Source organism: Falco biarmicus, chromosome 8 (assembly GCF_023638135.1).
Source record: "Falco biarmicus isolate bFalBia1 chromosome 8, bFalBia1.pri, whole genome shotgun sequence".
NCBI lineage: Eukaryota > Metazoa > Chordata > Aves > Falconiformes > Falconidae > Falco > Falco biarmicus.
The window spans coordinates 17,178,815-17,191,471 of record NC_079295.1 but is presented as its reverse complement, the minus strand read 5'-3'; the positions used below and the strand labels follow the sequence as shown (position 1 = coordinate 17,191,471).

The 12,657-nt window shown below is 42.7% G+C and overlaps 1 protein-coding gene across 1 annotated transcript in view; it reads left to right on the top strand.

Moving 5' to 3' along the window:
* The window catches only part of PPP1R1C (protein phosphatase 1 regulatory inhibitor subunit 1C), a 54,021-nt gene that overhangs the window by 20,371 nt on the left and 20,993 nt on the right, over window positions 1-12,657 (top strand). Inside the window, exons 3-4 of the mRNA XM_056350228.1 lie at window positions 2,313-2,350; window positions 4,212-4,272. Coding sequence (XP_056206203.1) covers window positions 2,313-2,350; window positions 4,212-4,272 — 99 coding nt within the window. The remainder of the gene's footprint in view (window positions 1-2,312; window positions 2,351-4,211; window positions 4,273-12,657) is intronic.

The window sequence follows — 12,657 nt, the reverse complement described above, 5'->3', positions numbered from 1 at the left end:
CCTCTTGTTAAAAATCTATACTCTCCATTGAGTCTTATCCATCAAAATGGCTGTCAAAAATAAGCATGCAATGGTCTTTCTGTCCTCAAAAGTAAATGCATGTCAAAATGTACCATTGACCAAACCACACCTCCAACCAGCTCTACCTTCACTTCATCTCACAGCTCACTTGAAACACTTCATGTCTGCTGCCTCAATTTTGTCTCTTTTGCTCCTTTAGATTTATTTCTGTGTACTGGATTTGAAAAACTCCTTGTTTGTGTGATTTTGTAAGTCATTCTTAAATTTCCACATTGGCTGATGCTATTCATTGGCAGCATCAGCCCTGTGGATATGAATGATTTCTCTAACCCCATACAGGACCAGTTCTTGTTCCCAAAGTTGCCTGTCATTCAAGGGCTGCTGGGTGAAAGGAAAGGCTGGGAACTTTCCACTTCTGGTAGGTTTAATGTCGACCCACTAAGAACAGTAAATGTGCAAGCCCAAAGGGTTAGATTGTGCACATCCTTAGGAACAAGACCTGAAACCCAACAAAGCTGCTGACTGCAGCTTTTGTTCCTTATGCAAGCCTCAGCTTGGGTTTACAAAACATATTTTTAATCTGGGCAAGTTTAGTGTTTCAGGAAGGAATGGGACATAATTTACTTTTCATTGTTCTCTGCTGAAGGTTCCTGATTTGTTCAAATTTAAGCCTCCAAACTACATCCAGGATCCTGAGCTAAAAAAATTTCCAATGTTGAACCATCGAAGTCCATGTCGGTTTGGTATACAGTTAATAAGAAAGATTATTAGCACATAAATAAGCACACATTTAGCCAGCTTAATCTGATACCCCAAAATGCTTTACAAGGTGAATAGACACTGCTAATACTTAAATAGGCAGGGTGATATTTACAGGTAGGGAAGGCAAGGAAGAGATTAGTCACCTTACAAAAGGTCATACAAATGTCAATGGCAGGAACTGGCTTTCCGATTGTCCTGTCTAATTCTGTATCTGTGGGGCCACGCTTTAGTAATCAGTGCTGTTTTCAGCTACATTTTGGAACCTCGAGTACAAGTAATTTGAATGTCTTTCATATAAAGGTAGTGGGAAATGTATATATTGAAAAAAATCCATTAAGTAATTCAACTGACGTTTGCTAGATGCACAGATACAATGGTAAAGAAAACAATAGAAAATGCAATCCGTCTGCCTGGACTGGCTCATCCCCTCACACAGCACACTACAAGCTGCCAATGTCAAGAGAATAAGTCAGATAAAGTGATATTGCCTAGACCTAGTTCTTCCCTCAGACCTACATTCACAGATCTGCCACACCTCAATGGAAACGGCACAGTGATATCTGCAAGTGGGAGATTTTAGAAGTGGTGTTGGTAGAGTGAGAGATTGATGTCTCTGGTTTTAACGGCATTTTATTTTAGAGCGCTAAACTACTGTGTATCAAAGATCCTACATTATTTTCATCAAATATTTGGGAAATCATCATCAGAAGACAGACACTTTCTGTCCATTAACCACATCTACAACAGTAGAAAAATAATTTAATCTCATGGAAAAACTGGTTAAGTGCAGTGGTTAGGAAGATCTTTGACCCTCTTCTGCTCCACACAATTTTACTTAGTTGTTCAGACAGCTTCTCAGAGATGCTTATTTTCATTAGAAATCTCTAGTATTAACCATTTCTGCCATGCCTATCGTCCAAAGCAAATTAAGGCAACAAAAGTAAGAAGTTCCAGGAAAAATTGTCAGTCCAGCAATGTCATGAAACTTTTAAGATGAAAGATTAGTCCTTTTTAAGCTTTGGCTTGCTAATTTTACATATTACTGTTAGGCGCTCTTCATTACCAGTATCAGTATACTCATAACTTAACTGAGGTGAGGTTATTATTAGTATTTGAGTCCAGTGGAGCCTTGCGTGAGTTTCTGCACACCGTTTGGCAACCAAGCCTTTCCTGACCACAGAGGCAAGTGCAGTCCCCAGGCAAAGCAGCCACGATCCCTGATGGCCGCTGGATTGCGCAGAGCCCTGCTGCAGCCTGGCCAAAGGACCTGCTGCTAAAGGCACTCCATCGCTTGCTGTTAATTCACAGCCCAAAACTGGGAGTTACGTGCTTTAGACACAGTGCTTATGCCTAAATGCTGATCAGGGCTTCTGGTTTTGACACACACACAAGCGAGAAAGAAAAGCTGTGAATCAGGATTATTTCTGATTTACAGTAGTGCTGCAGGGGTCAGGGCAGAGTCGCAAGGGTTAGCACTGAGAATTGCTTTTGTACTAACTTTTCTCTTTCTGTATCTTTTCCTCCCTTAGAAAAAGATGAGAAGAGAACAAACATCTCACAGGCAGAGGTAAGTGAAATCTTTTTTTTTTTTTTTTTTTAATATATTTATTGTTAAAGCAGGTCTGTCTGTTGTAACAACCCCTTTGAAACTCTTTGTCTCATCCAGGTTAATGTTTTCATTTACACTGTCACACCACGTTCAGTAGCACAGCCTTTTAGGAACTGTTGCTTTCAAACCAGAGCTGTATAAAGCTGTGTTGTGTCCTGGCTTTGCTGGATCTCCCTTCTCCCTGAGGCAGGGAATTGGGAAAGGAAAGTTTCCCCTCTGCCTTACTACCATGCACTGGCAAATCATAGTAAACCTGGCCCAAGGTGACCCCACCAGGTCACCTCATCCAGCATTGCTTTGGGTCCGCAGATCGCTGCTGGTCTACAAAACCATTGCAAACTCTTCTCTCTTCCCATCATTTTCCAAGCCTACAGCAGGCAGTGCACTGATATCTGTGGAAGAGTTAAAATTTTGTCGGCTCCTCCGATTTCATTTTCTTACTTCCCCTTGCATAGCTCCTGCAATTCTCTGATCCCTGTCTCCTTCACCCATTGCTCAGAGAAGCAGGCAGCACTTAAAATAGCAGCAGGAGGTATTGATTGGTTCAGGTTTGGACTCAAATACAGACTTATATTTAGTTGGGCGAGGCTCAACAACCTATCCTGCAGTGTTTATAAATAGCTTTCTCTTTCAAAAGAAGACAATATTTTATTTATAAATGTTATCATTCCATCCGTTGTGATAAGGTAAGGTAATAGGATTGACCATACTCGTGTGAAAGTGATTTTCTTAAGAGCTGTCTGAAATGTTTCTTGAAGAAATAGATCTGATTCAAATTCACAGGCTATGTACCAGTCAAAATACTCAGGGGAAAAGGCATTTTTAGCAAATATTTGGGAAAAGACAACCCCACAACTAGAAATTGGTTAGATGAGCAAAAATAAAGCTTGCCTACACACAGCTGTTTTTTAACCTTTTTCTTAGGAATGTGGTATGGTGTTTATGTCTTCAAAAGCTAGCTATATGTGTGTGACCTTATGTAGTTTTATTCTCCTTTGTGTATGGACATATTTCATGTTGGTACAACATGGACACCAATTTAACTGCTTCCATTTTGCGAAAGTTGCTCTACTTTAGCACTGGAATGTATCCTGGTTAGTTTTTTCTAGCTGTACATTAGTATAATTATACTAATATTACTCTATGTGTAATTTTACTACCATTATTTTGGAGTGATTTATCTTCTGTGTCTAGGTGTGATTTTGGTGGAATCATAAAAGGTTTAACTGTGTCTAAATATATCACTTAAATCAGGCCTAGTTAAAGGCTGAGTGATCTGTTGCTGAAATTATTTTAGGAGTAATAAAACACATTGAAGAAGCACAGGAGGAGGGATCTTCCATTTATTTATGTAAAAAATTACATATTAATAATTATAGTAGTACCTTACCTGTACATATAATTCGTTACATTGTATTTAATTGGAATATTTGTTAACGTAAATCTTGCAACTATATTAATAGATGTAACATTTATTTGCCCTATGAGAGTCTGTTACATAGACTGCTAAAAGCACAGGCTATCCTGATTTTATGCCTAACAAAATTTTTTTAGAGTGGAGGGTAATTTTCAGTAGTATTGGGTCTGTTTTGCCTGGGAGCCTTAAAGGTTGTCCATTAAACACGTATTTTGCCTATCTAATCTTAGTTTTCCCTGTACTCATGCGAGCCTGGGAGCTGGCATCAGATTTATACAAGATTATTTTCTTAGAAACTTCTCAGAGTGGTGTGCGCCCCCTCTGAAAGCAGCTGTGGGGCGAGCAGAAACCTCTCCCTGTGCCCATCTCTTACTGCCTCTCTCTGTGTTTTGTGCCCCCCAGTCGCAGAGTGCCTCTCCCAAGCAGAGGAAGCAGAGCGTCTTCACCCCGCCTGCCCTCAAAGGTACTGTGTGGTGCTGCCCCTGCCCTGGCAGGGCGCGTGCCCCTGCCGCCGCGGCGCGGGTCTCTCCGGCAGCAGGAACGCCGGGCACCTGGCCGTCACGGTCACACTTCGAAGTCACTGTCTGGCATCGACCGTCTGCCTGACACAGGCCATCTATATGTCCTCACCACACCATCTTGCAGCAGTGGCCAATATTATTATTATTTTTTTTAAATAATCTTTTTTTGCGAAGTCTTGATACTTGTATTAGTTTGATATAACAGGTATTTCTATGCCAACCCTTGAAGCCAACTCCTGGAATATATGAATTCTATCAGCACTGGCCTATACAGCTCACTGTTTCTCACGTAAACTGCTCCCACGCGTTAGGCCCCCTTTCCAGGCAGCTCTGAAAAGAGCAGCCGGAATTGTGGGCTGGGGATCTGATCATAGAGAGTGTGAAGCCTTTAAGCCAGGGGTCCTCAAACTTTGTAACCAGGGGGCCGGCGCGGATGCAGTGGCAGGCAGTCATCTGCGGCTGCTTGGTTTCCCCCCCAACCCCCGGGGGGGAGCGGGGGGGGGGGGGATCTGTAAATACCGGGGGGCTGATTGAGGACCCTGGGGGGCCGTATCCAGCCCGTGGGCCGTAGTTTGAGGACCCCTGGTTTAAAGGGCTTACGTGCTTTTCAGAAATGAACGTAAAAGCAGCAGGAATATTAGCTGGGGTTGGAACAGCTACACTTGGGCCTTGTTTGTCAAATAACTCTGAACAGAGTTTGACCTGATGGTGCTTGCAGTGGAGCAAGATCTGTATCGATTCACCAGCACTTCTGACTGACACGTGTCAGCGTAGGACTGTTCTCAGCCTGTAGACCAAAGGCTATCCTGTCAGGTGTCTCTTGATAGATAATGAATATCCGCGATTTCCATTCCTTCTGCTTAACACAGTTTATTACCTGGCAAAAAAGGCAGGATAGATCTGATTTGTTGTGCAAAGTACTGCTGCTGCTTTTAGATAATTCACCGTATCAGCCATGTCTATGTATCTCATTCTGTAGCTTCAGTTCCCTAGTGCTTGTCCTAGCAACAGTGAAAACATCACTCAGGTGCCACACGAGACTTACTATCTGTTTGTCAAAATGGGCTGCAGTTTGCATACTGGATATTAGAAATAATCTTATTACAATCAATTATAGTGCTTTGTGGAAAGAAGCAGCTTTGCGTGGGTAGCAGCAATACCTGTTGATCTCGCCGCTGTGTCATTTTGCTGTGCGAGCCCAAGCCAAATACTGCGCAGATGAAGTGCTCTGTGAAACAGGTCCTTACAGCCCCGCCCAAGGGCTGCAGCCATCTCGGTGTTACCTCTGGTACCCTGCTGAGACCCGGGGAAGTACCTGGCATAGTTTGCTTCTACATCAACTTCATTCCTAGGGAACAGCAGGGAAGTAGGAAAGTACGTGATTCAAGACAGATCACAACTAACCCAAAACGTCTTGTTAACAGGACAAAACAAAGCACAAAATACCTCTCCTCAGCACCTTAATACCCCAAACTGCACAGTATTCCCAGACACACAGGTGGGCACCTGGAAGTTGATAACCCTTCCTGTAAACAGTCTGAATTGTTCCAGATTTACCATACTGTAACTGTCATAAATACTATCCTTTTTATTTTAAAATTACTTGAAGTAGAAAATGCATTGTTCCTTCCTCTTCATTGTTGCGAAAACTTGAATGTTATTTTGTGTAGACTAAGAGATTAGGAGGCAAACGTAGCAATGTGAAATACGCAAGGCTGTGAAAGCATTACTGAGAAATAGAGTTTTAAATTATTCTAGTTTTATAGCAGTTGAAGATAGCAATATTCAGCAGCATTTTCAGAATAACAGGCTTCATAATTACATCCTATTCCCACGGCTTTGCATATGTTTATTTCCTGTGGGCTGTTTCTCCCTCAGTATACTCACAATACGGTACTCCATATACAGTAAAGAATGAGATTCTGGATGCTGAACCTCCCCCCTCCACACCCGCTTTGGCTGCTCTGCATCCTGCGGGGCTGTTATTAATGGAAGGTGGGAAAGGCTGTAATCCGCTGCCTTGCATTCAAAGATGGAGATAACGAATCTCCATGAAACAGAAGTCATAGTGGAAAAGAGGGACACACACCTTCGTTTGTTAATTTCTCTGGCATTTTAGTAGCTTTTAGCTGCTGTTAACTCAAAGTTCCCAGAAATAAGCCCAGCCTGCAGGCGGGTGCAGTGAGCTGTGGGAGAGGCACAGGGCCGTGGCACCAGCTCTGCTCTGTGCCTGCCGCAGGGAAGGGGTCAGTACAAACCGTGGGGACAGCCATGCTTCAGCCGAATTGCCAAGTAGCTCTTGAGATCGTTATTTCTTCAAAGCAAAAATATTTTTGCTGCACCTCCTGCAGGTTCCTTGAAATAGTTACACAACTGTGTGAGTGAGAGGTTGCTAGTTTCATGAATTCGTGGCTAAGCAAGAGTAAATGAACCCGCATGTTGCGATTACAAACAAAATAGGAAGTTGTTAACATGGTTGAAAGGAGCCGAAGCAACCTCAGACAGTACTGATGACTAGTTACAGTACCAGAACTACAGTACATGTTACATGGAATATGCAAATACATGAAAATATATGAAATAAATGAAAACACAGTCCTGCTGAGGTTCTGCATGTCATGGTAAATATATGGAGATCAGCTTGTTAGTTAAATGTGGGCATATTTTTCCCCTCTGCCATAGCAGTCACCTAAACTGAAAGACAATGTTGTTATCTAAGATCTCTCCTAAATATTTTGGTTCCATCCTCACAAGGGCTTCCTGCAGCTCAAGGCAGGTTTGTAGTTGCTGCAGCAAGCTATAGCAAACCCGTCTGTCTGCAGAGCCAGCATCATGTTGTGGTGCAACAGGCAGGTTCTTATTACTATATATTTGTGTTTACTTTGGCTCCTGCTTTTATTTTCCTAAACGAAAATGCACCAGAGTCCCTACAGACAGGACAAATAGCTGACTCATCTCAGAGCATTGTTCTTTTTACTGGAATACAGTGTGCTGGAAAAATCAATGTGAGAGCTATTGATTTAAGTGGTAATCTGGAGAGTGAATCAGACAGCAAACCAGATAACAGCTCAGTGCAGTGTTCTTGTTAGTATTACATTACCAAACCTAATGGATGTCACAGAGGTTTTCCATTTTGCTTTCAAAAACATTTCTTTTTCTAACCCTGCTACACTAGTGTTTGTTAATTCCACGCTCTTATGCAGCGTGCGATGTTGGCAAAAGCCATTATCTGAAGATTGCACCAAATTATTTGCAATTTACCTCTTCTCACATTTTTTTCTAGGTATAGCAGCACTCTTAACTGAGGGTTCTGGCTGTTTGTGTCACTTTTTTCTTCTGTTACTCTTGGGCTTTGATGTCTGAACTTCAGATTCTCACATCCTTCTGTAACTTCCAATGCCCTACCATACTAATCTTGAATCTCCATCACTTTCTTTCTTTTTAAGCTCTTCATGTGTGGAGGTTGGCTTGAACCTCCCTATGAAAAACACCATAAAAACAACCAGGGGAAGGTTTCTCAATTTGAAGAGTCACCAGTTTTACCTGGGGCAGACTTTTCCAGCCAATTCTCATTGCATAAGGCTTGTTTCTCCTATTTACTAATCTGTTTCTCATTCTGTATGACAAAACCAAGAAGAATCCTTCGGTTCTTTCCCTCTGTATCAAAGCAGACATCCATCCGCTTTAGCACAAGTACCTATCCTTCCATCCGCCATCCATCCAACCACAAATAACATCTTTAAGGATATCTTCATTGTTCTAGTCGGTGGGTTAGAGGAAGTCCTGGAAGTCTTGCTGGATTCTCACCTTTTTCCTCTCACAACTTGCCAGAGAAGTCTAAAATGGGAAGATAACCCTCCCAGGTAGAGAGGGACCAAGTGGAAGGCAGCTCAGGCTGCCAAGGCAGAAGCAGATTGCACTTATCCCGGGTCATGGTGCTTCCTTGACGCTCCATTGCCACTTGAGAATCAAAAGAGCACATTTGAGCTTCAGAGCTACAACTGCGACTTTCCATCCGAAGGCATAGTTTGTACTGAGGCAGGTTTCCTTTTACCTAGATAGTCATTTTTTGTTTGGTATCTCAGCTCATCCTTGGAAGGAAGCACAGGCTGAAGTGGCAGGAAGCAAGGGTTACAAAGGCAAACAGACGACAGCCCGAGCTGTTCCCAAACCTGCACTGCTCCCCAGAGCTCTCAAGTCTCCACATTATCTACCAGATATTGCTATTAATACCAGCAGCTATTTAAATACCATCAAGGTCTCCCCCTGTGAAGGAAGTGCACGTTCCCGAGTGGTTTGAGGATTTTGTTAACAGTGAGCCTACTGGTGTGGGTGTGCTGGAGGTCAGGGAAAGAGGAAGCCCTCCCTTGTGCCTGTTCGCCCTGCAGGAGGCTATTTAGATCAGCACCAAGGTCCTGCGAATTTCAGCGGGCTTTAAGGAGAGTTCTTGCAGCTTTCTGTGTTCACTGGACCACCTTTGCAAATAGCTGCAAAAAAACGAAATCATAATTAAAGTCTTTCCCTACAGAGGTGAAAGGTACATGTGACTGTTTTCCCTCTCAGCCTTTTGGGAAATACATTCTTTAAACTCCCCTCTTAATGTGTTTTTCTTTGCATAGAAACAAAGACTTTTTCTTGAGCTAGACCCCAGCTACAGCATTTGAAATGGGATTAAATCTGAGTTGTTACAAATCTAAGGAACATTCAAAGACACCATTTCAGTTTGACTCATTAAAACAGCCAGGACTCACTGGCTGTTCCCAAAGTGTTCAGGCCCAGGGATTTGATACATGCATAATTCTAGTATTTACAATGATGGTTGATATTAAATGAGCTCTTTCTAGCTTCTGCCATGCATTTCAGATGCTTGGCTTGTTTAGTGCCTGCTTGTTCTTCTCTCCAAAGGAAACAACATGCAGAATAAATGATTAAAATCATGATGTCCCTCCTGAAATATGTAATTTATTAGAAGCAATTAGTACAGTATGTGGCCCTCATCCAGATTTGTAACCCCTTAGGCCAGCTTGATGATGTCTGATGCATCTCATTACTTTGTGACTGAAGGTTAACAAGGAACAGGGATAGAGTCTGGAGACATAAAGGATTATTGTTAGTGTGATAAGCACCGAGTTCGGGACCCACGAGAATCATTGTGGAACAAAAATCTCAGGCTAAATTTACTTCAAGTGGCAGAGGAATGAAGTTTGTCAGTCTGAAGCGGTGAGTACAGAAACTTGTATCATTTTACAGGCTGCCCTCTTACACAGCAAACTCTGGGAATAGCTTCTAGCATTAGCTGAAGTCACCAGCATAAGAAAAAGAAACATCGTGTTACACTAGAAAGAAAAATGTGGTGTCTTTGTGCAATTTCTGCTTCCTACACTTCTTACATTTAATTTTTAGGACATTAATACTAGCCACAATATAACACATCTCACACAGTTTTCTGACCATCAAGTCCAGGTCTATGAAAATTCACAGGCTGAGCTGGTGTGCAGTCAGACTTTTCTTATGTGAGTAAGTCACTTTGGCTCAGGGTTTTACATTTTCCCAGTCTCTCCAACGATGATCCTTTTGTTTTAATGTGGTTGTGCTGCACACGAGGTCAGAACAAGAGAAGGAGATGTCTTTCAACTGTCCTTGTATATTTCAGACCTCCTTGCTTTTCCAGTGGGCTAAAGTGTTGTGATAAATGCTGCGCACATGGCTAGGACCACTCCACAAAAGCAGGCACCATCCAGTAGCTGAAGCAATCCCTGAGGCTGGGGCCAAGTCCTCCTCTGATGCCTTAGCAGAGCTGTGGTGTTCCTGGAGCAGCATCTTTAGCCTGGTGACACCCATTCTTCAATCCATTCCTCTTAGGTAGAAGATCTATCTCAATATGCTGTTTCTTGGGTAACAGAAAGCGAAGTTCTGCCTCATTATTCATGTGAGCTGCTCCTGTTTGCTCATGTGTTATGATGTGACAAAGCACCTTCAGTGCATTTAGTTTCATGGGTGGAAGTCCCACAACAGCCCAGACCTCCTGAATCAATGGGGAAAGAAAATTTACGCTGCAGTCTTGTATCATTATGATTTTCCCTTTTGCCTAACCAGGTCACAAAAGAAAGGTGCAGCTTTGGTTTCAAAAATATCTTCATTTATATATCATTCTTACCCACATCTTAGTCAGGTTGCACCTTGATGCAACCACACCACTTAGCGTAGTGAGGCCTTGAACAAATTTTCCTGGTTATCTTTTCCAAGGTGCTACCTTCCTTCCAGTGCTTGGTCTCTTTTTCTCACTCTCTCTACCCTCCTCTCTCCTTCCTCAGACTTGTACAGTAGTATGATGACAGTAGATACATTTTTTTAAAAAAAATGAGCTGAATTAATTAGCGAATCACTGAGTTGGTGAATGGGATGCATTAGATTGCTGCCATCTCAAGTTCAGTTGGCTGCTATCAGTCTGCTACTGCCCAAAAAGCTGGCAGACGCTGCCGTAGTCTGTATTTAATTTCTTACTGTTGGCAGCTTTGAATGCATTTCATTTCACACAGCTGGCGGCTTCTGCTTCAAAATGGCTCTGGCCTTGGCTGCAATAAATACCACGGTACCTTTAGAGAGACCGAGGTGTTCAGTGGAGACTAAGCTTGACATCTGTTCTACAGCAAAACTGGGATGTTTGTGTTATAAGTTGTCATCTGCCACTATTACCTGGAGTGTGAAGAAGAAAAGATTGTGCCAAGCACTAATATTGGTCCCTAAATTATCACGTGTGGTTTGAGGGCCTGATCCAGCATGGACCGAAGTCTAAGGGAGTATTTTCGCCGTCTTCATTTGGTTCAGCACGAAGCCCACCTATCAGATGGCTCTCTAATCGTCATGCAATGAATGCTGAACTGGCTTCTTTTTAAGGGTAGGTTTTTATTTTTATGATAGAAGGGTAATCTTACAAATGTCTGTGAAACGGCATTTATGACTTGAAAATAGTGTTAATAAGCATTGTTGTACTAAATATAGAGCAGTGTAAACACCACAGTATTATTAATTGCTTCTAAGCAGTTACAGACAACATTAAAAAGTCAACCTTTAAGAGATAGCATAAAATATTATAGAAAGAGAATGTGGGAGACTTAGTACTCATTGTAAAATATGAAGTAGAAAGCCCAAGAAGGGCAGTGTGTGTTGTTCTGGTTACTTTATATCACGAGACATATTTATAGTGAAATTCCAAAGATTTTGGCAGTGCTGTGCTCTGAATTGAAACAGCTTTTGGAGAAAAGATAATATTTTTGTAGGAGAAGATGTAAGGTTCTTACGAAGCCAGTCATTTGGCAGGGCATTACATTTTATTTCCTGGCTTTAACTGTATGTTCTATGTTGGAGGTTAACAACCAAGCCACGTGGCAGACACTGACTCCAGTGAGTCCTATTGTAACAAATAGTAATTGCTGCTTTATTTCTTCTCAAGCATCAATCCTGAATTTGATCCCAAGCAAGATGATGGAATGAAGACCTAGATTACATGTTGCTGCTCCTGCTTACAGTTTGGCATCTCCTGGGCTCCTGGACAGGAGCTGCAGGATCGTGCGTACAGCAGGGACAAGTGTGTTTGTCAGGTCCTTGCCCCTCCACAGCTCTGTGCCACGGATCAGCCCCGCTGGGGAGAGCACGTTCCTCTTACAGCACTGCCGGGGGTCTGGTGTGTGGGGAGGCAGTGGGGCAGCTTGCTCAGTTTACCTCGGGGGCTTCTGGAGACAGAGATAAGTACAGCATGTGAATAGAGAAGTACCTGTCTAAGTACTATTTTTCTAAAAAGCCTCCGTACCATGTAGGCTCATGTCTCATCTAATTTACCTTCAAATGCAAAGCCTTCCCTATGTTAGTATCTACCTGCATATTTCTGCAGTTCCTCTGTGTCTGTTAATGTGCCCTCTCCATGAAGTCGTATTTCTTTTATAGAAGTCTCCACCCCAAAAAGGCAAAGCTTTCAAAAGGCAGCATGGCAGGCTACAGGCAAGCCCAAGGTTAACAGTGAGTTTGTATAACATCAATGGCACCACTGTGCATTGAACAGTGGTATTAGCTTGGTACAGCAAAACCATCCCGTGACCTTCCAGCTATCACTCCATCAGCTGTGCTGGCCCTTAGGAGCGTGTGTAAGAGGGGCAGGCTCACAGCCCTTCAGCAGAGCTCCCACCACCCACACTCGCTTCTCCTGGCATCAGGGCTGGGAGCTTGGAAAAATGCAATGATTTCCTTAAGAGCGGCTTCTGCCCACAAGTTGTTCTTCCAGGGGCAGCAGTTTACCGTTAATTATTTTACTTTCTACCGTCAAGTTTCAC